Source organism: Gopherus evgoodei, chromosome 4, assembly GCF_007399415.2.
Source record: "Gopherus evgoodei ecotype Sinaloan lineage chromosome 4, rGopEvg1_v1.p, whole genome shotgun sequence".
Lineage (NCBI taxonomy): Eukaryota > Metazoa > Chordata > Testudines > Testudinidae > Gopherus > Gopherus evgoodei.
Genome location: NC_044325.1, coordinates 91631540 through 91659301, shown reverse-complemented (window position 1 = coordinate 91659301; position 27762 = coordinate 91631540). Strand labels below are relative to the sequence as shown.

Genomic DNA, 27762 nt, shown 5'->3' with positions numbered 1-27762 from the left:
TCCTATCCATTCCTATTGAACATGACTAATATTTTATATAAAGTGATAGAAAAAATCTGTCCATCAATTATGTCAGTTGCCATTTGGCTAGTCATTATAAAAAGATACTAAGTAATGCTGTTTGTCAAAGTAACATTTTTAAAAATGTATGAAATATAGGTAAAGTGATCTCAGTTTCTCTCTGGTTGTATGGCAGATGCAGGAGGCATATTGGGGATGGAAGAAAATGTGGCCAGAGCCTCTAGAAGGCTATGGCAGATAGCAGAACTTAGAACATCCAAAAAGTTCCTCTAAGTAATAATGTAAACTATTTTGGACCTCAGCTGCTTTTGATGAGCCAAAGATTGCTTCAAATGATCTTTTCATGTCCTTAGTCTTGTGCTGAGCATAGCCTGGGCTGTGCTCAAGGATCTGGATCCATACGAGATTAAACACAATAAACTTGTATAGTATTTTTCATCTGCTGTTCTCATAGTGCTTTGCAACAATAAATAAATATAGCCTCACAGCATCCTTGTAAAGTACATTAGTTAAATGCATGGTGTTGGGGCCTAGATATAGTGAAATAAGATACAGGTTAGAAATATGTCTATTATTGCTGTAATAGACAGTCCAGTTAAATTACTTCTCCAGAGTAAAGCTGTTAGTCAATCACAGTTAGTAAAAGAGACTGGGAATATCTGGCTCCAGGTCACCTCCTCACTCCACTGACCACACCTCTCATTCTAGAGTGTCAAGTGAAGACAAGGATACAGCTGTGGAATTCTCAGCTAGGTTGTATAATAGCAATACTGCCTATCTACAGTTTTACATGACAGTATCTTAAGGCAAAGAATGACATTGAAGCAGAATACTGGGGTGAATCAAAGCTGAAGAAGGGAGGTCAGAGAGTCAGCTTGCCTTTTGAATTACAGGAAGTTATAAAGGTTATGACATTAAATATTCAAGAAAACTACAATGTTTTAGCGATTTTGGTTAAATAGACGTCAGGTGTTTTTCTTACAAATTCAACTGGTTGCAGTTGGCTATAAAAACTATTTAAAAAGCTAATGTGCTAATGATGAAAACTCCTTTAAAACTAGCAATAAAACTAAACAGCTTCACCTTTTGGTTAAATGAATGCTGATATTGAACATTTTCTAGCACATAAGGTCAGCTCACCAACTCTTCCTTAAAATTCATCACTGGGGCAAAAGAGCTACTCTCGTATAAAGGAAGCTTTCTGAGGAAATGAAAGAAGCTTGTCTACATTGAAGTGACATCAGAAAACAGAGGTAAAATAATGGATTTAAGATATGGGAACAGCTACAATGAGCTTCCAAATCATTCTCAAAGAAGAAAAATAAAAATAAAAAAGCCCACACAGCAGACTGAGCTAATGTGCAGTAGGGGATGATGATGATTTCTATATGAAACACCAATTTTTGACAGTAGTATTTATAAACACATTAGCAATCATCCTTTGCTGGAGCAAATAAAATGGCAGCAACGCTCTTTTTTTTCTGTCTCCATTTCCATAACACTTACAAAGGAATTCTTTTTTCAGAATACAGAAAAACACACCCATTATCTGCATCTGTTACAAATTTAAATGACCCCTCCCCAATCTTCTCCTGAAACAATCACATTAATTCTCTAACTCTTTCTATAGGAGTAGTAGAGGATTTTTCAACCTACTTTAGGTCAAATTTTATTCTTGAGTTACTTGGAGCTACAACTCCAAGTAGTGCAAGGAGGTTGCACATGCGCGTCTGAGAGCAAAACTTGACCTTTTAGGTAGAAATCATCAATGGAGCCAAACCAACGCAGCCTGAATCTGGTATCTTAATTTTGCCTTGGGTTAGTGCAGAAACATAGTGTGAATGAAGTGTAGTAAAAAAGGACTGGAAGATGGAGTTTTTAGTCTCCAGGTTAAAAGAATTTATGCTCCCAATCCTGAAATCTTTACACAGGTAAAACTACCAGTGAAACATTGGGGAGTCTTGCCTGAGTAAGAACTTCGGGTCTGGACTTCAAATGAGAGATTATTATTAAATATTTATATGGTGCCATCAGTTTTCCTGGTGCTTTGTACAAATGAGAAGACACTACTTCTGGATTTAACCACTGGTGGCATTACTAAAAGAAATGGTAAACACATGACTGGCATATCAGGACAAAGGACATAGTGTGAAAGTAAAGGGAGCACAGAGCTAAGATGTAGGCATTAGCAGAGCTCTGCAGTACCTTGAAAGTGAAGGTGGGGAGTTCAAATGTGATACTCAGAGAAGTGGGGAGCCATTACAAGGAAGTGATTCCGGCTGTGGTGGGAGTGGGTGGGGAAGAGGTGTTGGATATGGTCAAAGTAGGGTGAAAGAAAGTTGATTAGATTGTAAGTTCCTTTGGGCAGTGTCATAAACAGATAGCTAAGGGTTAATGTCTCTTTCACCTGAAGCACCTGACCAGAGGACCAATCAGGAAACAGGATTTTTTTTCAACTCTGGGTGGAGGGAAGTTTGTGTCTGAGTCTTTGTCTGTCTGCCTGCTTTTCTCTCAGTTTTGAGAAGTGATTTCTGTTTTCTAATCTTCTGTTTCCAAGTTGTAAGGACAAAGAGATCAAATAGTGAGTTATATGATTTCTTTTCTTTGGTATTTACATGTCTATAGTTGCTGGAGTGCTTTGATTTGTATTCTTTTTGAATAAGGCTGTTTATTCAATATTCCTTTAAGTAATTGACCCTGTATTTGTCACCTTAATACAGATAGACCATTTTTATGTATTTTTCTTTCTTTTTATATAAAGCTTTCTTTTTGAGACCTGTTGGAGTTTTTCTTTACTGGGAAACTTCAGGGAAATTGAGTCTGTACTCACCAGGGAATTGGTGGGAGGAAGAAATCAGAGGAAGATCTGTGTATGTTAGATTTATTCGCCTGACTTTGCATACCCTCTGGGTGAGGGGGGAAAGAGAGATTAACTCTCGGTAATTCTGTTCTCCAGGACTGGAAAACGGGGAAGGGGGAGTCCCTCTGTTTAGATTCACAGAGCTTGTGTCTGTGTATCTCTCCAGGAGCACCTGGAGGGGGGAAGGGAAAAAGGATTTTTTCCCTTTGTTGTGAGACTCAAGGGATTTGGGTCTTGGGGTCCCCAGGGAAGGTTTATGTGGGGACCAGAGTGCCCCAAAACCCTCTAATTTTTTGGGTGGTGGCAGCCGTACCAGGTCCAAGCTGGTAACTAAGCTTGGAGGTTTTCATGCTAACCCCCATATTTTGGACGCTAAGGTCCAAATCTGGGACTAGATTATGACAGGCAGGGACTGTCTTCATTATGTATGTGCACAGTTCTTAGACCAATGGGGGCCCTGATCACTGACTGGAGCCTCTATGTGCCACCACAATAAAAATATTTAAACAACAACAATATAATTGCAACATGCTGGGTAGACTAAAAAGGGGAATGGTGAGAGTCAGACACACTAGAGGGACAGACAGGGGCAGCTCCAGGCCCCAGCATGCCAAGCACATACTTGGGGCGCAAGCCGCGGGGGGCGCTCTGCCGGTGCCATGAGGGCGGCAGGCAGGCTGCCTCCGGCGGCTTGCCTGCGGAGTGTCCGCTGGTCCCGCGGCTTCGGCGGACCTCCAGCAGGCAGGTCTGCGGGAGGTCCGCTGAGGACACGGGACCAACAGGACCCTCCGCAGGCAAACCGCCAGAGGCAGCCTGCCTGCTGTGCTTGGGGCGGCAAAATCCCTAGAGCCACCCCTGGGGACAGAGCAACTGCAGAGGAAGGAAAATTATATATTCAGATTTGTTTAAGTTTGAAGGAGGAACGGGAGATCCAGAGGGAGATGTAAGCTTGGGGGAAAAGGAGGTCTGCAGCAATCAGAAGGTGGGATGAGAGATAAAAAGCATGGATGAATTCATCCTGGTGGTGTGCACAGAAAGAGAGGAAAAAAAAGAGGACTTGGCAAAGGGAAACACAAACAGAGATGGGGTGGATGATTCACAGACAACAATAATGAAGAAGCAGTCAGTGAGGCAGAAGGAAAATCTGTGAAAAATTCAGTTCATGCCATTCAGTCATGGACACAGTCTGGAGAAGAAATGAGTGGCTTATGGTATCTATCTGGGATAAAGGCAGTCACATTTTGGGTACCAAACTGTCAGATTCTTTCAAAAGCCCTTTGTTAAAAGCAAATGAACTATAAGTAGCCTGGTATGTTCCTTGTTGTTGAAATCTATGTTTCAGAAGAATGTTACTTGCTGAATGACACACATCATTTAGTCTAAGTGGTGGGACTATTACAAACAAGAAATGTGTGGGTGCTCAATGCCATAATCATAGATTATTAGGGTTGGAAGGGACCTCAGGAGATCATCTAATCCAACCCCCTGCTCAAAGCAGGATTGATCCCTAAGTAGCCCCCTCAAGGATTGAGCTCACAACCCTGGGTTTAGCAGGCCAATGCTCATACCACTGAGCTATCATGTCATAGGCAATATATTTCAAGCTGTTGCCAAGAAAAATAATGTTAAAAAATGAGGTTTTCCAACATGTTATGATAACAGAGGTCACCCTGAGAAAAAAATTATACACATTAGAAAAGTTTTCATTATATCAGTACTCTCTCTTATTAGGATAAAAATAATCCTATAATTAAATTTGTATTGTTTTATAAGCTCTTAGAAGAACGTGTGACTGCCTTGTGCAAAAAAGGTCAAAACCTACATTTAAATTGGGATATTATGATAAATGATGTGAGCAGCCTTGGTTCTAATTTTAGCAAACACAAATTATTTTAAAAACTTTTTCTGATTTTGGATTTTTTCTTGACCTTCTACAAGAAGATATAGTTGAAATGATACATTACTGTATTTGCTTAAAGAACCTGTAGTAGGATACTGGAAATAACTGCTGTGTTGGGAAGATCTTGCAAATTATTACAAAATATGAGTCAGTCACATTCTCCTTGGTATTTTTACTGACACAGACAGACCTAATCTCCTTGAAAAAAAAGGACGAGATAGAGCCTAAAAAACTGCTTATGCTGCCTTCGAGAAGCAACAGACGTGGTGTTTCCAACTGCAAGAGTTCAAGCTTCATGAATCTGAACCTCCAATATCAAAAGATTACTCTTAAAAATAGATATGATTTTTAGCCAAACTATGTTTTTTGATTTGTCTTCTAGTTTTTTAATCCCCCTGCCTACACTCGAGCCTGTGACAATTACAGGTAGAAAATTCAACTTTAAATGCATAACAGAAATGCACACAGTAAATGCAGGCCCCATCTGCTCTGTGCGCGTGATCCCCAACTCTCTCTCATTGTTACTCAGGATCCCCCTGTTCCCTGGCAGGTGCCCACTGCCTTCACTCCCCTCAGGTCTATGCATTCCCATCCGAGTGCCACAGCTGCCCAACTCTCAATTCCAGTACTGCAGGCAGAAACCAGAGCTTCTCTAGGGGCCGAAAGGGGAAACTACAGCAGTTCTAGCAAAATTCCTGACAAAATCGTAATGCTTGTGATAATACTACCAGTGTTGGTGATACTCTATGTTATTAGAGAAGAATGAACCACATGCTAGCCCAATCTGGATTTTCCTAAATTGAGGCTAGGAAGCTTAGTGTCCCTGTGTGGCGTTTTCTCCAAGTTGTCCTGTAGCATTGGAAGGATTAATGTTTGCTCCTCTAAGCACGAAACTCTCAGGGATTTCAAATCCCTAATTTGTTGCAAGTCCTCAGATCACAGGACATCCATCAGGGCAGAAGGACTTTCTTTGCCAGGCAGTACATTTGGGTAAAGACACTATGGCACCAGCTAGTCAGCTGATACATATCTTATTCCTTGAAATATCAATTTTGGGGTACATCTCGCAGATGTCTCCTCCATGACTCTGGCCCTGGAGTACAGACTTTCTTTGCTTTTTGATTTAAGCAGGTCTTGGATGTTGTAGGGGATACCATGACTTATGACAGCTAGCTATGGCCCCATAGAGACCATACATCAGCTAAGAATTGCTGTAGGACAGCAGAACTCTGCTCCAGAATTTGAGAACTCTCACAGCTCAGGCTAAGTGACAGGATCTCTAGATGAGGCTGTCTTGCACCCACGGACTGTTCCTTAGGTTGTTTATTTATAGCGGTACATGCCCTGTCCACTTACATACATTAGTATTGGAAGTGTTATTTACAGTAGAAACCTCTTTGATCAGAAAATATATTGATTTAGGGAAGACAATGTGTTTTCTTCCAGTTGTCCTTTATGAAGAAAAATAAATTCAATCAACCTGTGTTTCTTTTTGTTCTCCCAATTTTATCCATTACTTTTTTGATGCTGGGTTTTAAGTAAATGAATTTTAGAGCTGGAGGAAATATGGCAATAGCAGCCTGGCAATAGAAATGCCGGATTAATATTCCTGTCCTCTTGTTATCCCAGGAAGAGGCAGAAATGACACTGCTGCCTACTTATCTCCCATTCTGGTTTTGAGTGTCCAGTTCAGTAAGTGGGAAGAAAAGTCCGCCCATGACTATTTAATTTTTATCCTCTCAGAGTGACAATAAGAATGTGAATTACTGGTAGGGTAGGGTAATTTCTGGTATATGAACTCTGTCTTATCCATTAAATATTGGATTCAAGATCACCAACTCATTTAACATATGACACCAATCGGAGTTCACATTGTAATGTTTTCAGTCACTGGATTTGAATCATTTCCATGACCTGTGAGAATTTCTTTACTGACCAATACTCCAAGCTTCTGAGCTATCCAACTCCACAGCTTTTAATTTTTAATAAAATAAATGTTCTTGTATCAACAACTTCCACACAGACCAAAACTGTGGATAACAATTAAGATACTCAATTCTTCCTGTTGGTGAGTGGCAAGAGAAGCAATCTTCTTCTTACATCCTCTTCCTTCCCCTTCTTTCTGCCTGTGATAACTTGATTCTGAAAACACTAGGAGGTGAGGTGCCAAAACCACCCTATAATATTTTAATGGTCAGCCACTGATACAAGTGTACAATCTACTTATTCATGCTCCCTAATAGGAACTAACGCCAATTCCAGTGACTATGGTCCCTTAGTGGTACAGACCACACTATATAAATTTTAATTTGCAAGTGGTATGTAAATTTGACATTTTTAAAAAGCAATTTTTCAAGCTGGATGAGTAATCCTTTGAAGTTAAGGTATTTACCAGGCAAAGTGTCACATTTTTCCCTGAAGGTTAAACTGACAATTATCAAAAGTGACAAGATTCATGAACATTTTTCCACAGAGGATCCCTATCTTTATATTAAAAAAATGTACACACACATACACACAATTAAATAGCCTACAGTATGAAAATGTGTGTGAAAGCATGAAGGAAAGGAAAAACATACATGTATAGCTTGAGATAGTTAGCGTATAATAGGAAGACAAAGTCAAGGACTACATATATAACAATGGAGGGTATTATGAAAAGTCTTCCATAATATAATTCAGGTACAGAGAGCATAATTCTGGCCTAGGCTATGATTCTTTGACAACCTATTTCACAGTAGCAGATTTCAGTGATTTTATAATCACAGATAATGCACAGATTTATAATAATGGCTAGTCAATGGGTGGAACAGCAGGACTGAGACCCATTATTTTCCCAGACATTTTCACAGCATGTGCCAAGTACAGAGAAATGTGAACAAGACTAAGGAAGAGGCAATACTGCTTTTCTTATTCAAACATATGCCTGTGAACAAATGTACAGAAGCCTATCTGTTCAGGTTTGTTGACAGTATTGCCATGGAAATACTGACATAACTAAGTTTTATATATAGTAATAGGCAACAAATACAACATTTTACAAGAATACAGAGAAAATCAGATATATGTTTCTTTTTTTCAGAACCCAGAACTTAAATAATCTTCACTCCATTTTATACTGCTTTTATTCCCATTCCCTCAAAATCTGTACTGCAGTCACGTCTGTAAAGCTAATGAGAGCTGGACAGCATCAGTCTGTAGTCTATGACACTACACCTAAATTAGCCAGATGCACAGTGGCATTTTGACCCTTATTACTAAGCATTATTGTTCTTGCATGATCGCAGAATAGCAAAGCAGATATATAAAACTTCTACTGGTACAGTAAAAACAAAGAATCCTGCAGATATAGGATTTCAGGAAGGGGTTCTCCTAAGATTTCACAAACTAAGCACGGTGGGGCATGGTCTGTATGACCTCTAAGAAAATCCCAGGATATTGCAGGAAGCAGAGTATGGGGTTTTCTTTCTTCTAAATTAGCACTGAAACAGTAATCCTTTATGGTGTTATTAAAAGGCACAATGTTTGTTCCTGGAGATGCTGTTCTTTTGCATGAGAAGGTTCTGACCACTCATGCTTGTTAAGGATTCCACAGCACTTTTTGCATGAATAGCTATGTGATACTCCATGTCCTTATCAAATTCCTAATAGGATAAATATGTTCTGCCTACTGAAATTACTCTACAGTTTTAATTGGACACAAAGATTCACTAATTCCTGGTTTAAAATTCTGACTTGATTATGCACGTATACAGCTGCCATGTCCCACCTTACAGATGGCTGCATTTTACAGTGGGTGAAGAGATTACTATATGCAGTTTAGGAAAGTATTTTGTGATCCTTTCGAATGAAAGGGGCACACTATATGTAATCTCAGTTATTTCTTTGTAAATCTCAAATAACTCTATTGAAACCAATAGTTTTTCCTAGATTTACACAATTGGATATGAGGGCAAAATATGAAAATAAATATAAATTAAGATAATTGGTTTTTCACTGTTATTATTGATCATAGTAAAATCCTTACACTCTGCAAAGATTAGGGGCTAGATCCACAATGGTATTTGGATGTCTAACTGCTAAGTCTAAAATTTAAATATTCACCTCCCCATGCACACACACAGCTGCTGCCTAACTCTGTAGATAGCTAAATTCCCTAGGCACCTAAGTTTCCACCAACAAAGTCTGCTAGGTGCCTGCATTTCCACTGTTTGGCATGTAAGCAGCTGCCTAAATCCTGGAGCCAAGTGCCTAATTGAGACCCATACCCTGACAAGACGCTCAAATTAGATATTTCCCACTTATCTTTCCTGATGACCTGATCTGATAGGTGTGCTCATAGGTTGCCTGAGAGTACACACACCAGATTCGACCCTGTAGAAAACACAGGCACTGAGCAGAATCAATATCCAAGACAGGGTTTGAACCCATGTTTTTCTAGCTCTGAATCCAGGTTCAAGCCCACTAGATCTAATTGTCTCATTTTTAATTCCATTCATGCCTTCTTCCATGCAGGACTTACATGCTTCGCACATTCTCCCAAACCCAGTTTGCTTTCACTGAGATCACTCATACAGAGCCACTTCTTCTGCATGGCCCTCAAGTGTAATCAATCAGCCAAACTGAGAAAAACAAATAAAGAGAGATTCCCTTCCTTTGGGCCTCCCACTGCATCTTGTGTTTCTAAATGTATCATCTATATTGGAAGACATGGTCGGCAGAATTTTTCTTGCCATTTAGGCCTATAGAACATCAAACACAATTTTCAGTGCCTGGCAATTAATTATAAAACCAATATGAATTAATGTAATCCACTATTGTATTCACAAGCCCACCTTCCTAGAAAACAGGTTCCATTTAATAGCAGAGACAGAATTTTGTTCACTGGCAAGAAGCTGTTTTCCAACTTTCTAAAAGTAACATTAGTGACATCAGAAATAGGCTTAGAATTATTTTCAAATTCATCCTGATCTTTCAATGAATTTAAAATCCTCCTTAGTTCCACTTTGCTGGTCTTACAGGACAAACTCTCAAAGCTGTTTTAAAAAAATAAATAGGGGGGAAATTGTACCTTGGTGTTTGTCACTTGAAATAGAACTTTTGAGTCATTTGTAACTTGAGATGTCAACTTCTCAGTTGGTTTTGAAGGGATTATATTCGTAGCGGGTGGTTGATTGTGCAGAACAGAAGACAGGCAGAGTTGTACAGTCTCCTTCAGAGCTTTCAGCTGTGACTCCTGAGGAAAATGAGAAGTCATCGGCTCTTAAAGATAGGCTATAGTGAACAGTGTAGCTTGTTTTCTTTCTGCTCTGAACCAAACACTTGGCAACAGCTGTAAGAATCTTTCTTATTTGAAAAGGAAATTAAAGCAATTTAATTCACTCTTTACATAATTGCCCCATGGATTACAGTATGTACACTGCACATCCAACAGACTGGGAAAGTCACAGTAAACTCCCTTCCATTCTCATGCAACTTTAAAATTGCACTTAAGTAAGACATCCTGGTAAAGACCACTTATATTGAAAGGAACTAAGGTGTAATCTACAAACATCAGGGCTGTAACAGCCTTTGTTTTTAAGTTTGCTGGAGAGAAACAGATGTTCATTTGTGTGTTTCATACAAATACACACATACATGTGGGAATCTAGTATTGTGTAACTCATTCAGGATCCTCAGTATTTCTGCACAAATGTATTTACTGTGACAGAAAGTTTCTCTCTCTCATATGCAATTACACCTTTATCCCAATATAATGCCATCCGATATAACATGAATTCGGATATAATGTGGTAAAGCAGTGTTCCGGTGGGGGGGGAGGAGAAGGGGGCTGTGCACTCCAGTGGATCAAAACAAGTTCGATATAATGTGGCTTCACCTATAACGCGGTAAGATTTTTTGGCTTCCAAGGACAGCATTATATCGAGGTAGAGGTGTATGCTTCACATAGTTAATAATTTATCCATAGTTTGGTTTGTATTGGGAAATTTTAAAATTAACATGGTCCCGATCAAAACAAAAAACATTCAGGATCCAGGAATTGTGAATAGTAAAATGGGTGGTTGTTTTCAAAACATGTAGGAGGCACTTCCTATAATTATACCAGGAGTTATGGTATACTTATAGGGAGTGCCTCCTACATATTGTGAGAACAGCAGCTCATTTTACCATTCACAATTCTTGGATCCTGAGTGATCTTTTTAATAAAGAAAGTTAACTATCTCATTTGGATAGAAATACTGAGTATCCTGGATGAGTGGCACGATACTCCAAAGGAGCTGAATAACAGTCTTATAAAAAGGGTTGCAGACCACTCTCTCATGGACTAATGAGACTGTCCAATTGATGGGCTATAAGTATAGAGAGGAAGGATTTCCCAATGGTTAGGGCTCTAGCCTGGGACTTGGGAGTTCCCTGCTCTCCCAAAGGCTTCCTTGTGTGAACTCAGGCAAGTCACTTAGCCTCTCTGTGCCTCAGATCCCTCCATGTAAAATGGGGTTAATAGAACTTCCCTTCCTCAAAGGAGCGTTGTGAGGATAAATACACTAAAGATTATGAGGTACTCAGATACTACGAAAATGGGGCCAAATAAATAGCTTAGATAGATAGTTCCAAACATACAGTAACATGTAAAATAAAGAGAATGAGCCACATTACATTACAGGTGTATCTGAAGTAATTTAGCTGCATTATATCTAGTGCAATTTGGCATGCCTTTAGTACTGCTAAGCCAAGTAACCAATAACAAACATTCTGAGATTTTTTCCCCATTTTTTTAATGTCCTGATAACTATGATGTGTTATCTATTAGAGAAGAATAGAAATAATCAATCCCACCTTGCTTCCACCAAATTAGAACCTAGAGATAAATCACATAAACGGACTTGTTTGGTACCCAGGAGAGCACAACTTGGGTTTTATTCAAGAAAAAAAACACCAGTATGGAAACTCCCACGGGCGTGATGAAGCATTATTGCAAAAGCCCTATTCATATCAGAAAGAGGATAATCACAGAAACAAGAGATGGACAGAAGTTTAAAAGCCAAAAAAAAAAGGACAAAATAGAATAGTTTGTCTGTTTCCTTACTGTGAGGAAAACATCTGTAACTCAGTGTAGTGATTGTTTAGGCTTGCCAGAGTAAGTAAATAAAAAACATCCAATAGGAAAGCATTTTGACTGAGATTAAGGGCTCATTAAAGAGTTAAGGCCTGATCTTTGAGTCTGGTTGAGCTTTTCACAATGCAGGGCCTGACATGGGGTGGGCAAGAGGAAAGAAACAGAATTGCTTTAATATGATTTTTGTACTCATCTGATCCCCAGGGCTGCTGGAGGCCAACTCATAAATCTGAAAAGCCCCAGGACTCCTCTTATAGATGACTGTGATGGCTCTGAACACACTCCAGCCTTTCCCCTTTTACAAAATGTATCTCCTACACTGGATTTCTGAGGGGCAGTTACATAAAACATAGGCAGAGAATCACCCTTTGGCCAACTAGGTCAGTTTCAAGCTTCCTTTACATCACCAGAGTGGCACAAGGGAATATAATTGGAGCCAATAATCTGGACCCAACTTCAGGTGTTGGCTGACATTTGAAGTATCTGACTGTGGTCCAAAATATGCTATACGGCAGCTATACAATGCAATCTATTTCCAAAGTAGTTATAGTCCCCAACCTATACATTCTTCTATCATTTTTCCTATCCTCTAGACACTGTGTGTGTTGACATTGTGAGATCAGTACATTGAGGCATTAATCTGATGAAGAAAAAAGCCTTCTAGCTCAGTGGAAGGAGAACAACAAGTTCCAATCACAGAAACCCAAAGATTTTCAAACAACACATTTAATAAAAATACTTTAGAATTATGCTTAGTATTGTATAGTAGTAGTATCTATTTTTTCTATTTCGTAGACTCCATTTCTCTCCATCTTCTGCCCCCCCCCCAACCTCCACAGTATAAGAGCTTAGCTTAATGCTTTGAGAGAGAATGCAGAGTGGACATCACATTAGTTACCATATCAAAACAAGAAGAACAATTACTGAAAATTAGAGCTGATCAGACCCCCAAATTCCTGTTCCACAGGAAATTCTGAAATTTATTTATTTTTGCTCTGAATTGGAACAGTAAATTAAAATTTTATTTTGAAAAAAAAAATGAAGTGACATTTCATTTTGATGTTACTGAAATGTTTTCTTACAATAAGGTCAAAATTATTTCATTCATTTTGTTTCACCTTGATCAATTCAACTTTTATACATTATATACAGGTAATTGGTTCTTGATTTGCTTAGTAAGCATCCAGTCATTTGTAATTTTTATTCCAACAATTTAGCTAATTGGTGCTTGGTTTGCTCAATTAGAATTCTAACTGTATTCTAATGTCCAAAAGAGCATCTCAATTTTGTTGAATCGGTATTTTTCAATGGATAAACATTCAATGGATAAACAAAAATTTGACTAGTTCTAACTAGGTCTATTACTCACAAAGTGTAAGACTGTACCTGACCTTTGTAAGCATGCAAATGGAGTTTGGGAAGGGTTCAGAGATCCTTCAACCCCACCTCACTGAAAGTCCAGGGATAATCACAGTTCCATACTTGTGGTAGATCAACGACGGTTCCTCCACATACCCCAAAAGCAACTGGGTGAGGAAAATCCATTGTGCAATACTCCACAACCAATAACTGGCCTGCAGAGCCAGGTAGGTGCCCTTAGGGAAGAATGCCGTACAAGCCAAGCTATCCCTTCAGATTGCACATTTCCTCTGCACTGCCAGGAGGTGAGAGATGGACTGTAGCTCAATCATTCCCATGGGGTTATATACATCTGCACTACATCATGCTAGGGACTGTGGCTAAATGCTAAAATCTAGCTCAAAAGTTGATCAAGTATCAACATCTCTTTGTTGCGAGGTAACCTTAGAATTCGGCTTGATATGAGTTTCTCAGACAGTTTACTTTTAATCTTATTGATCCCAATCTTGAAAACCCTACATTTGAGTTTAAATTTTATGCACTGATTAGTTCCATTGACTTCAGTGGGACTATTCCTAGTACATTAAATGCATGTGTCAGTCTTTGCTGAATTGATTCCTTAATTTGTATTTCTTTGTCAAGTTACACTGAAGTGTCCACAGCTAATAGAGCTAAACACGTTTATAGCACCCAGATAAATTCTTACTTTGTCAAGGGCGGCTTTTTCCAGCTTATCTTTTGCAATTGCTAGCTTTTGCTCCAGATCTGTTAGCTGTTGTGCCTGTGGGAATAAAAAAAAAGTAGTTGATGTAATTTATAATAAAATCATTTCCCCAGTAATTTTGTGTGCTATGCCTGTGAGAGGAAAGGGGTTAACTTTGCAGATTAAAGTCAAAATTACTTGCCAGATGACCAAGACCAATGGGATATTTTTACTGAGAAAATATGGCTTTTTATGTGAGAACTGGACCCAGTCCTGCCCTATTTATGTCAATGGAAATTTAGTCATTAACTTTAGTGGCAGTAAGAAAAGTTTCCATATGTTCTGAAGAATTTAGAAATCCCAACATAGAGTACCTTTGGTACAAATTTAAGTGTTAGTATAGTTTTTGTTCCTTGACTAGTCTTGTATTCCTAACCATTCAGACTCTCTCTACTAAACTGGAAATTAGACTACACATACACACGCACAAACAGCCATACATACATACTGTGGCAGGCTGCAGGGCCTACTCCCTGGAAAACATGGAGTTAACTCCAACTCTGGTTCTCCCGCCTCTTGTGTATGGCACTCAAAGGAAGGGGTATAGGGATGGCTGTTTCTGAGACAGTGTAGAGTCCAAATCCAGGGGCCAGGCTAGACTCCACACTGGAGGAGTTTTCCCAAGGAAGAGACCTTGGTGATTTAGACAAATGTTGAGTGTGTGCAGAGTCATTCCACTGGCTTACATTTACAATAGTCTACCTGAGTTTCCTTAATTAACAGCGGGGAGTGATTTCCTTCCCTGCCCAGCAGGAACTCAGTATAATTCAATAGAATTTTTCCTCCAGAGAAAGAAAATTCTAGTAGGGAATTTAACTTTTAAGGAGTTAAGAGTCCCTAGCTTCCTATGGCTGTGACACCTATAATGTAATAGCACCTACGATGTAACTAACGAGATGTGATTTTTTGGTTTTGTTTTACTATTTAACTTGCAAATATAAATAGCTTTGTAGCTATTTTCAATGCTTATGGAGGAGAAGGGGAGGAAAGGACATGGGACCAGGTGGCTGTCTTTTCCATCTGAAACTGTAATGAGGCATTGTGCATTTTTTGCCTATGAATAGATCTGCAAGGTTCTAACATCAGTCAAAGGACACCTCATTTTAGGCCTTTGTAAATGTTTAATCAAACAATCAATTGCTAAAACATATTGCTAATTTTTCCCAGAGATACCATAGTCCAAATATCTGACTTCCCTACATGTCACTCTGCTAAAGATTTTGTGCGTGACATTTTCCTATTTTATTGTTTGGTAGACTTTGGCTATGCTGTAGGTGATTAAATAATAGAAAATTAACTGAATGTCCTCATGTACAGAATTAAAAGCGAAGAGTTATATTAAATATATAGTTTTAATGGTCTGACAAACTAACAAAAGTCATGACAGTCAGAGTCATGGCACTCCATTCTGCTACTGATGTGAAGAAAAGGCACTTATTCATATCTAAACTCTTATGATTTGTTATGTAGGTACAATGGGACAGGACTGATGAGCCCCTCTCTCTTGTCTTGGATTCTGAGACACAACATTGTGAGACACATCATCAGCTCACAAGCAGACAGTGACTTGTTACACTGGCAAGGATTGCAGTTGGGAGGCTCTTGAAACCAGGTATGACTCTTGTGGTATGGCTCTTTCTGTTCCGTTTTTATAGTGCTTAGTACAATGATGCCCTGGTCCATGACTGAGGTTCCTAGGCACTAACACAATACTAATAAATATCAATATAATGATGATGAAGAAGAAGAACAAGCAGCAACAGCAGCTTCAGCAAAAGAACGCAAGCCCTACTCCTGCGTGTTATCATCGATCTGAGTGTCTGCCATTTGATGGGGGTGGGGGGAGGCCTGAATTGCTCATGTGGCCAGAAGGAGATTAGGTTGACATGTATTGGATATTCCTGGCAGCCATGTTAGCATGATCTAGGGGTATGTCTGTATTTCAAGCTAGGGAATATGATTCCCAGCACAGGGAGACATACGATGCTAGCTCTTATCAAATTTCCAGGCTAAAAATTGAATGTAACTGTGAAACAGGCTAGCAGCCTTGAGTATATACCCATGCAGGACCCTAGGGACAGACTCATGATGGGTAGCCTATCCAAATACCAGTGTCACTATACTCTATATTTTTAGCATGTTAGCTTGATTAGAGCTGCTGCAGGTATGTCTCCTTGAACTGGGAATCACACTCCAGCTGGAAGTGCCAAACTGCCTGATGGATGAATTTGGAGAAGCATTTGCAATTGCTGTGTGTTGGGCACGGGAGAACATTATGTGGACAATGAGGACCTCCATACGTGTTGTGAGGGAGGGGCAGGGGGGGGAAATCAGACAAAGACAATACTAATATTTGCTCTGGACTATGTAATACTGATGATGTGCACCTCTCAGATATAGTAGGTACTATTTTCTATAGAACTGGTTAAAAGTTTTATGAATGAAAAGGTTTTCATAGAAAAATTGTGATTTTTTAGAAATTAAAATATTGTACAAAAATTATCCACATCACTGAAATATATCCTTTTTTATTAAACATTTTCAAACAAAATCTTGTTATGAAAAATAAATGAAAAAAAATTTGCAATTTTCCAAATGGGGCTGATGATTCGCCTCCATGAACACTTCAGCAGAGACCAACAATTAAGGGGGATTCTTAATCAATGTTATTTGCAGTTCCTCCACTGCTCCATGCCCTATCCCATTGATCAAGCTAAGGTAGCATTTGTAATTAGCCTCCTAACAAAAAAGCTGTTAGACTGGGCCACATACCTGCTGGAACAAGAAAGCCCAGTGCTGATGAACTGAGACACCTAGTTGGCAGCCAGTAACAAGTGGAGTGACCCAAGGGTCTGTCCTGGGGCCAGTTTTGTTCAACATCTTCACTAATGATCTGGATGATAGGATGGATTGAACCCTCAGCAGCTTTGCAGATGACACTAAGATGGGGGGAGAGATAGATACACTGGATGGTAGGGATAGGGTCCAGAGAGACCTAGACAAATTAGAGGATTGGGCTAAAAGAAATCTGATGAGATTCAACAAGGACAAGTACAGAGTCCAACACTTAGGACGGAAAAATCCCATGCACGGCTACAGGCTGGGGACCGACTGACTAAGTGGCAATTCTGCAGAAAAAGACCTGGGGATTACACTGGATGAGAAGCTGGATATATTGCCTAGAAGGCTAATGGCATATTGGGCTGCATTAGTAGGGGCATTGCCAGCAGATCAAGGAAAGTGATTTTTCCCCTCTATTCGGCACTAGTGAGGCCATATCTGAAGTATTGAATCCAGTTTTGTTCCCCCCCACTACAGAAAGTATGTGGACATATTGGAGAGAGTCCAGTGGTGGGCAATGAAAATGATTAGGGGGCATGGGCAAATGACTTATGAGGAGAAGCTGAAGGAACTGCGTTTATTTAGTCTGCACAAGAGAAGTGCGAGGGAGGATTTGATAGCAGCCTTCAACTATTTGAAGGGGGATTCCAAAGAAGATGAAGATAAGCTGCTCTCAGTGGTGGCAGATGGCAAAACAAAGAGCAATGGTCTCAAGTTACAGTGTGTGTGGGTGTCTAGGTTGGATATTAGGAGAAACTATTTCATTAGGAAGGTGGTGAAGCGCTGGAATGGGTTACCTAGGGAGATGGTGGAATCTCCCTCTTTAGAGGTGTTTACTGCCCAGCTTGATAAAGCCCTGGCTAGGATGATTGGGGCTGGTCCTGCTTTGAGTAGGGGGTTGGACTAGATGACTTCCTGAGGTCTCTTTCAACTCTAATCTTCTATGGCTCTATGATTCTATGATTCTACCTTCCTTCAGCCTTTTTCTTTTCTTTTCTCTTTTTTGGTATTTTCAGTGACCTCCACTGCACTCGCTCAGCCAGAGCAACCCTGTGAAAACTCCAACAGGAGCAGGGGTTGGTCACCTCCTATGTCACCCACCTAAGATGAATCATCTCTGACACCAGGTAAAACAAGGTGGACCGGTTCTACCAGTTTCAATGGGGATTATACAAGGAAGTCAAAGACGTACTGGCTTATATGGGAACCCTGACCCACTTGGATGCCTTTGCTGACCTTGCTGTAGTCAGTGACAAACTGCTTGAGTGATGCAAAGACAGGAAGAGGTTTGTGCCATATCCCTGCCAATACTTCTTGGTAACAGTCCCCAGCCCAGTGTCCATGCAACTCAATGCAGCCCACATCCACACAACTCCTAGGAAAGAGAATGCTCTTGCAACCAAAGTTTGTTTCTACTGTGGGGAACTCGGTCATGCACTTTTTGGCTGCCCATCATGGGCCCCAGTCCTGCAAAATTTGTAAAATGACTGAGTCTAGACATGAGAAAGGGAGCCAGTCTTGGTGGGCCATAGGCCATTCATCCCCTTACTGAAGCATGCTGAAGGAATGGCCAGTCCTTGTTACACCTTCAAGTTCAGGTTTGCTTCCACACCACAGGTTCGCCTCAATGAGTTTTCCCCATAAAGAGTATTTGTGAACACCAGGGCTTCATGGACACCAACGCCACACTTGTCTTGGGTATCACAGTGCAGCCAAATCCACACCCCTGATTTCAGAGACCGTAGATGACTCACTTCTGTCCTTGAACCCAATGACACAGTAGACTGTGCCTTTGCAAGTTGTTATCCAGAATCATTGAAGAATTGTAAGGTTTCATGCAATCCATTCACCACACTTCCCCATAATCATTGATGTCTTGTGGCTGGCAATCTATGACCTGCGTGTTTGCGGTAGGAATGCAGTAGGAATGCAAAATCAGTTTCTGTTCTGAATTCTGTCTTCAAGTCTTCCTATGTACATTGCTCAATGGATCCTGGCCGGAGACTGGGCCACTGCCAGGAAATCTCTGGACTCTGGCTGTAGGCTAGGTGCTACCATCACCAGGATCAACTCCTGCTCTTCTTGCTAAGTACAGCAACTTTGAGAAGAAATGCAGACCTCTTATCATCCCACCAGGACTATAACTGTCCGATTGAGCTACAGCCTGAGGTGTTGGTGAGACCCCATCTGGAATACTGTGTGCAGTTCTGGTGTCCCATGTTCAAGAAGGATGAATTCAAACTGGAACAGGTTCAGAGACGGGCTACAAGGATTATCCGAGGAATGGAAAAACTGCCTTATGAAAGGAGACTCAAAGAGCTTGGCTTGTTTAGCCTGGCCAAAAGAAGGCTGCGGGGGGATATGCTTGCTCTATATAAATATATCAGGGGGGTTAACGTTAGGGAGGGAGAGGAATTATTTAAGTTTAGTACTAATGTAGGAACGAGGATGAATGGGTATAAACTGGATATTAGGAAGTTTAGACTTGAAATTAGACGAAGGTTTCTAACCATTAGGGGAGTGAAGTTCTGGAACAGCCTTCCGAGGGCAGTAGTGGGGGCAAAAGACTTTCCTGGCTTTAAGACAAAGCTTGATAAGTATATGGAGGGGATGTTATGATAGGATTGTTAATTTGGGCAATTGATCTTGGATTACCACCAGATAGGTCTGCTCAATGGTCTGCGGGGAGATGTTGGATGGCATGGGAACTGAGTTACTGCAGAGAATTCCTTCTTGGGTGCTGGCTGGTGACTCTTGCCCGTATGCTCAGGGTTTAGCTGATCGCCATATTTGGGGTCGGGAATGAATTTTCCTCCAGGGCGGATTGGCAGGGGCCCTGGAGGTTTTTCGCCTTCCCCTGCAGCGTGGGGCACGGGTCGCTTGCTGGTGGTTTCTCTGCAGCTTGAGGTCTTCAAACTAATTTTGAAGATTTCAATAACTCGATCCTGGGATGGGGTTGTTATAAAATTGGATGGGTGGGGTTCTGTGGCCTGCCTTGTGCAGGAGGTCAGACTAGATGATCAGATTGGTCCCTTCTGACCTATGAGTCTATGAGTCTATAAAATACCATATGCTACATCTATGTAATAAGAACCAGAACTGGTCACCTTGTGTTCCTTATCTCCAGAAGGATCTGGAGAGGGGTTTATTTGGCCATCAACATCTTCTACAAGGACGACTCTTCCTTTTATCAAAAGAAAAAATGGAATCCAGGATTTACCATGGATTATTGGGCCTTCAATCAAATAATCATCAGAAACTGGTAGCCCCTCACATTCATCCTGGAGGTGTTGGACCATGTGTGGTCAGCTGATATATTCACTAAGCTCAGCCTGTGTGGAGCTATCGACTTGGTAAGGATCAGAGCAGGGATTAATTGAAGACACTTTTTTCAAACCAGATGTGGCCATTATGAATACTTGGCAATGCCATTCGGTCTCGCAAATGCCCCTTCCACTTTTAGTTTATGAAATATCTCATGACATCCTAGACCAGTACATCTAAGTCTAAGGTGCTAAACCAAAGCCATCTCTGCTGGGCCCTGTTCTTCACCTGTTTTAATGTCACCATCACCAGTCACCCTGGAGCCCAGAACAAGGCTGCTGACGCCTTGCCCTGAAAAGGGGAGTATCTTACCAGCCAACTCCCCTCAAGCACAGAGCCACCACACATCCTCAAACCCTGCAATTTCCTGGATGCCACCATTTCCCAATACTTCCTGTCTTTGATCCACTTAGCAATAGGGTAGGAACGTTCTCCCAAGAAACTTGAGGTAGGAGGCAAGGCAACATCAAATATGAGATGATTTCCTCTGTTGTCAAGGGTCACCTGTACATTCCACCGGGGTACCCCTCACTTGAGGTCCTGAGACTCAGTCAGGACTTCCCACTAGCAAGCCACTTCAGCCACCTCAAGATCCTTTACCTGATTAGCCACTTCTGATGGCCTAGGATGTGAGCAATGGAAGTATGCAGTTGGACCAAGTGGCCACCCATGAGTCCCCTTGAAGCTCTAACACCTGCTAAGTCCTCAGCAAAACCTTGGGCAGCCATCACCCTGGATTTTATAGTGCAGCAGCTCCCTGTGTCTGATGGATCATCACCATGGTCAATCAACCAAAATGCCCCACTTTGCCCCCCTACAAAATGCTCCACTTTGCCCCAGCTGCCCATCGCTACAGAGATGTCTTGAATGATGATGACACACTTTATCCATCTCCATGGACTTCTCAGACAGACTACTTGACTGAGGTCTGCAATTTGTGTTGTGGTTCTGGCACAAAACTTTGCTGCTGCTTGGAATTTGCACCTACACATCCTCCATCTATCACCCATAGACCGATGGCCAGTCTGAGAGAATTTAGAACAACATCTATAGTACTTTACAAATGATCACCAGAATGACTGGTCAACTGTCCTGCCCTAAGCAGAATTCACCTACAGAATGCAGATCATGTCTCCACTGGGCAGTGTCTATTTGAATTTTGGGTTCCATCTCTGTCTTCACCCATCTGTACCTGCCATCTCCACAAACCTGGCAGCCACCAACTGGCTTACTGAAAACAGAAGCAAAGTATCCATTAGTTTTTGGGCCATATCTAGATTATCTTTAAGCTCCTTTCCATCCATTTAAGCTCCTTTCCATTCCAACTTCATCCTTGCTTATTTCTTTTTTTTTATAATTGAAAACTATGTTATCTATCTTAATTTCCTTGGCAAAACCTAATTCAGATAGGCTTTTAGCAATTCTCATTTTACTCCTACATTTTCTAACATCCATGATTTAATTTTCTTTGCTGGTAGACACTATAGGCTCTCTGCTTATGTCTAATTACCTTTTTGAGGTGGTTATTCATCCATTTGGATTGGCAGTTTTTCTCTCCATTTTTCTTCCTTACTTGGGATGCAAATTTCAGATAGCTTTTGTATAGTTGCTTTGAAGAAATTCCAAGCCTCCTCCATTTTTAAGTCATTGAGCTGTTCAGTCCATCTGACTTTAACTAATTCCCTTAATTTCCCAAAATCTGATTTTGGTTATCTTTCCATTTAATTTAAACTTAAATCAATTTGTGATCACTTGATCCAAGGTTATTTCCAATAACTAGCTCTTCTATAAGTTTACTTCGTATCATATAAATCCTTCTGAATCTATGGAGTATAGATACCATTCTTGAAAAAGAGTGATAATATGAATCATGAAAATAATTTTGCAGGCAGCAATTATTATCTTAGCAGTACACATTTACTTGGGTATATATTTTTTAAAGTAATAGTTTGGGTTGATTGATTTACTTTAATGGCTGAGTCTATCACGTAAATTATTTTACTTCACAGGCTATTGAACCAATAGGCCAATGTAGTATCAATCCTGCTGCTACAAACTGACATTAAGCCCTTGCACTAAAAAATAGTTTTATTGATATAATGGATTGTTCATTCAGCAGCAGCTGATATTAAATCTCAGCTCACCTCTTCATCTCCCTGTAATTTTACAATGCCCAAATTAATTATTTTTCAAAAAAATTCAGAATTGTCTGTTAAACTTCATCTCATATGATACAATTTTGCTGCTACTTTGAGCTAATCCTTTGAAAAAGTTTTGTTAATTAACATAACCCAGACAGTGAAGGGCGGCTAAGGAAAGGGCACAATTGGTACCCAAAATGAGCAAAACCATTTCAATGTGGATTATATTAAAAAAATTATTCTAAAATGTTATGGAGAATGAGCACAGCTTAAAAGCGTTTCGTTCTTTTTACCAGAAATAACTAATCAGTTTGAGCAGCTCTTCCCAATAATTATTATAGTGAAGAAAACAGCTAGAATTGGTGATGACTTATACACTGGTAAAAGAAAAGTTTTAACTATGCCCTTTAACTATCATGCCTTTAACTAAAAGGGCATGATACTGAGAAGCACAGAGGGCCCTCAACCCCTCATTAATGTTCATAGTAGTAATCTTCTCATAGGATTCAGCACCTTGAAGAATCAGGCCCTAATAGAGGAGAAATGAAATGAAATAATAGCATCAAATCTCTCGAGAGAGCATTTTGAGCACTTACTCTAAGTGCAGGAACTTAAAGCCACTTAGGAGTTCTGCATTCCCTTCCCACTCCCAAACTCCCACTGAACTCAATGTATTCATCCTATTTTTCACAAATTACCTTAGAGAAAATGCCAGCATTTACATAAATATCTACAGATATAGAAAAAAGAGAGAGATGGCTATTGGGCTAGAGTCTGATCTATGTTGCCTAGATACAACTCCAGAGTGGCTCTGGATCAGAATGAGGATTTGTATCTCTATTTGAATCTGTGATACGTCAAACAGTATGCAAACAATGCCTTCCTTTCCATGGCACAACGGCTTTGATTGTTTAACAAAGATCTATAATTATTGCATGCTGTATATCATACTGAAGTTCTAAAGGGTCAGTGCTCTCTTCCTCTCTCTCAAAGCCATACAGCAAGTAATAAAGGAGATACACTCTATGATCCTCAGAAGCTAGATATTTTATGCTTTTGGAGACCAGGCATAATGTCTTCAGATGTGTTAATGTTGTTCCCTGCAAAATCTAAATTTTTCACAGGAGAGGCATGGAACAAAGGGCATGTATACATCACCTTCTGGAACACAGAACACTGCATCTCACTATAAAGCAGCTCACCCAGCTTCTAACAAGCAATCTACAATCAAGCCACACTCCAAATATAGCCCTTTCACTTTCCTCCTCATGGAAGGCTAGCCCAGAGATTTCTCCTGCATGGTCTCCTCATCCTAATCCCTAGCTGTCGCTGCTTCAGAGAGAGACCTAAATCCTCATGTTTGAGTTAATAAAATCCTTTTGCTAGCATGGCTCTGCAGAAAACAAAACAAAACAAAACAAAACAATGCCCCCCCCCCCAAGAACAAAAACAAAATCCCAGCAATTCTATCTCTATGCATGGTTTCATGCACCTGACATCAAAATGACTCATCAGAAGCATGCTGTATCCCTTTGCGGAGCCCTGGAATCTACCATCCTGTTACAGTTGCACACAAATTATGTCTGACTTCTGCATAGGACATACAGGCAGTTCATGAAACGGCTCCTTTATAATCTCTTCGCCTCCTGTCCCTAACTTCTGTGCAACCATAATTTGACCAGAGATGTCTTAATTGGTGGACATGAATGTTTCCTGGACGATTAAGAATTGAAAATAATGCCAAATTGTCAATTATAAGGGTTCAGAGAAGAGCCACAAGAATGATTAAAGGATTGAATTATAGACTCAAGGAACTCAGTCTGTTTACCTTAACAAAGAGAAAAGGGGTCACTTGATTACAGTCTGTAAGTACCTACATGAGGAACAAATATTTGATAATGAGCTCTTCAACCTAGCAAAAAAAAGTATAACATGATCCAGTGCCTGTAAGCTGAAGCTAGACAAATTCAGAATGGATATAAGGTGTAAGTTTTTAACAGTGTGGGTAACTAACCACTGGGACAGTTTACCAGGGGTCATGGTGAATTCTCCATCATTGACCATTTTAAAATTAAGATTGAATGTTTTTCTAAAAGATTTGCTCCGGGAATGATTTTAGAGAAGTTTTCCAAACTTTGTTACACAGGTCAAAATAGATCATCATAATGAATCTATGAATCTTCCTGAGGCGTGTAATAAGACCTTGGATTGCATGTATTGCCTGGATATTATGAAATATGCTTGACCGTAATTCAAGTAATATGCAGGAAAATTATATTATATGAATATTTAGGATTGATTGTTTATGGTTTCTGTCACTCAAGAAGTAATTTACCATAAATTTGGAATGAGGTCTCAGATGTAACTGACAACCTTGTGTCATAAATATGAACAGATTGAGACATGACAAATTGCACTAAATTGAGGTCTTTTTTTTTTTGCGGGGGTGGGGGTGGTCAAATTTTCAAAAAAATTCAGCCATATGTAGCTAGAAAGGGCTAGATTGTCCCCTCTTCTTAAAGGGACTACTCACATGCGCAAAGATTAATACATGTATAAGTGTTGGTAGGATCAGGGCCTTATTTAGGACATGCTACAGTGGGATTTTATTGGGATCTCTCCCAAGAAATTTTTTTGAGCCTAATTATATCAGATGACAAGGACTGCTGCTTATTGATTATGTAATTATCACAAATTCTACCTAATTGGGAAAAATTCAGTCAGTATCTAGTAGTTAAATGGTGTTTAACCACATGTTAAGTAGGTCTCACATTTTGAGCTCTAATTATATTCAGTACTTAAATAAATATTTAAGTTTAAAAAAGGTGAGCATCATTTTATTTTCTTTATTTTTGGTGTATTATTTATTTTAAAATTGTATCTTCTATTTGGGACAACTGTTGAACTGGGAAGAGAGACAAACATTGAATGAGCTGTCCTGTGAAGAGGAAACTACTACATTTACTCCATGGATATTATTTGCCTCTTAGAAAAAACAAACACTTGGTGCCACTGGACAATACAATGTACCATGTACTATAAAACAGCATTTTAAATATAGTTGAAACTTGCACTTCACTGACTGCTATCCATTCAATCAGATGTGCAGCTAAAAAACCACAGCCATTCCACAATATCTGAATTATACTTCAAGAATGTATAATAAGAAAGAAAGCCAACTTAAAATATGATTCCCCTCAAAATCCTTGCAGTTTGTCTATTTTCCTTATGCTCAATGCTGTTATCCTCATTAGTGATGCTTCTGGCTGTTCAATCTAAGCAAAGAATCATGACCTCCATGGTTTTTAGTAGTGGAAGCTTCACTCCCCGCTTCTTATTAAGATTTTTCCACTCCATGTTTCTTCCTGCACATAAAGCATCACCCTGTGACTTAACCAGTGACAGATCATTCAGATTTTAGTTATAGTAAGTGACAGAAGGCTGCCATTTCTATAGAAATGACTCTGTATCTTGGGATCTAAGGGCATGGCTACACTTGCAGATGTAGAGCGCTGTGAGTTAAACCCGCCTTCAGAGAGCACTGCAGTCTGTCCACACTGACAGCTGCTTGCACGCTGGTGCGGCCACATTTGCGGCACTTGCAGCGGCACTGGGACGATGCATTATGGGCAGCTATCCCAGCATGCAAGTGACTGCAACATGCTTTTCAAATGGGGGAGTGTGTGTGTGGAGCGTGACAGGGAGTGTGTTGTGTGTATGTGGGGGACAGAGTATATCAGCATGCTGTCTTGTAAATTCAAACAGCAGCACCCTCCCTTCCCCCCCGCCTCTCTCACACACAGCATTCCAGACTAATCTGTCTTGGAGCACCTTTATCTGTCTCGGAGCACATAAGCAGTCGGATGTCAGAAACGGAGCTTTCAAATGGCATATCTGCATTCTTACAGTGAATTCAAAACAATGAGAAGAGTGGCCACTTGACTTAAGAGGATTATGGGACATTTCCGGAAGCTGATCAGAGCGCAGCAATGCAATACCTCACCCACACTGGCAGCGTGGTGCTCTAGCGGGGATGCAGCAAACATTATTCCACTCGCCGAGGTGGAGTACCAGCAGCGCTGTAGCTGCGGAGTCAGAGTGCTCTACCTGCCTTGCCAGTGTAGACGGGGAGTGAGCTAGTGAGCCCAGGCTGCTTTAATGTGCTCTAACTCACAAGTGCAGCCAAGCAGACTGAAAGCGGATTGTACAACGTTACTGAATGGTTTATACTCAGTATTCACGAACAGGGGTGTTACAGTTGGAGCTGTCCTGCTGTCGCTTTTCTGGTTTCTCTGAGTGAACCCTCTCAGCAGTGGAGCCTTGTGCCTTTACCTTTTTCAGATGGAATTTTGCAATTCTCCCACACTAAGGTCTCATCTGCACTGCCACTTTACAGCGCTGAAACTTTCTCACTCAGGGGTGTAAAAAAACACCCCCGAGCGATGCAAGTTTCAGCAGTCTAATGTGACAGTGTAGACAGTGCACCAGTGCTGGGAGCTGCTCCTCTCGTGGGGGTGGGTTTTTTTTGTTCTGTGAGTTTTTTTGAGTCTGTGATCTGTGGGGTGGGACAAAACAGCCTCCTTAACACAAAGGTATTGTTCATTTTAGCACTAGAAAAAAGGGTTTTAGAGAAAAATAATTGAAAACAACGAACACTCCACATCTATGTCTGTCTTTCCTGAAGTCATACCATCCCTAAGGGCAACTTAGGCAGGTCTAACTTCTTTAGAAACCCCCAAAAGTTGCTATGTGACTTGGTACCTCTGAACTACTTCCTCTCTCAAGAAAGAGTCCTGGTTAAATCCTGCCAGACATTTTTTTGTTCTTTTGTGTCCCTGAGGTTTGACCCTTTTAGTCAAAACCAGTCCTGTAGTTTGGATGGAGCTGGAGGCTAGCTCTACTTTCCTGATTTCATGGACTTGGTGCTAGATTTTGATTTGAGCCACAGTCCTGAGCAACGATTATGTGTAAGATACATCATCTCCATGTGGAAATGTTCTGAGTAATAGTCACCCTCCTGCTGTCTCGTATCACAATCACCCTACTAAAAGCAGCAAAGAATCCTGTGGCACCTTATAGACTAATAGACATTTTGGAGCACGAGCTTTCGTGGGTGAATACCGACTTCGTCAGATGCACGTAGTGGAAATTTCCAGGGGCAGGTATATATATATATATGCAAGCAAGCTAGAAATAACGAGGTTAGTTCAATCAGGGAGGATGAGGCTCTGTTCTAGCAGTTGAGGTGTGAAAACCAAGGGAGAAGAAACTGGTTTTGTCGTTGGCAAGCATTCACAGTCTTTGTTTAATCCTGAGCTGATGGTGTCAAATTTGCAGATGAACTGAACCTCAGCAGTTTCATCAGCTCAGGATTAAACAAAGACTGTGAATGGCTTGCCAATGACAAAACCAGTTTCTCCTCCCTTGGTTTTCACA

At 40.4% G+C, this 27762-nt stretch overlaps 1 protein-coding gene across 5 annotated transcripts in view; it reads right to left on the bottom strand.

Annotated features, from left to right (window-relative positions):
- LUZP2 (leucine zipper protein 2) overlaps window positions 1–27762 on the bottom strand; it is a 360723-nt gene that overhangs the window by 56682 nt on the left and 276279 nt on the right. For 4 of the 5 annotated variants that reach the window (XM_030560187.1, XM_030560184.1, XM_030560185.1 and 1 more), the window contains exons 8-9: window positions 13964–14038; window positions 9853–10017 (exon numbers count right to left, since the gene is read on the bottom strand). In XM_030560187.1, coding sequence (XP_030416047.1) covers window positions 9853–10017; window positions 13964–14038 — 240 coding nt within the window. The remainder of the gene's footprint in view (window positions 1–9852; window positions 10018–13963; window positions 14039–27762) is intronic. The other variant, XM_030560188.1, reaches the window with a different exon arrangement.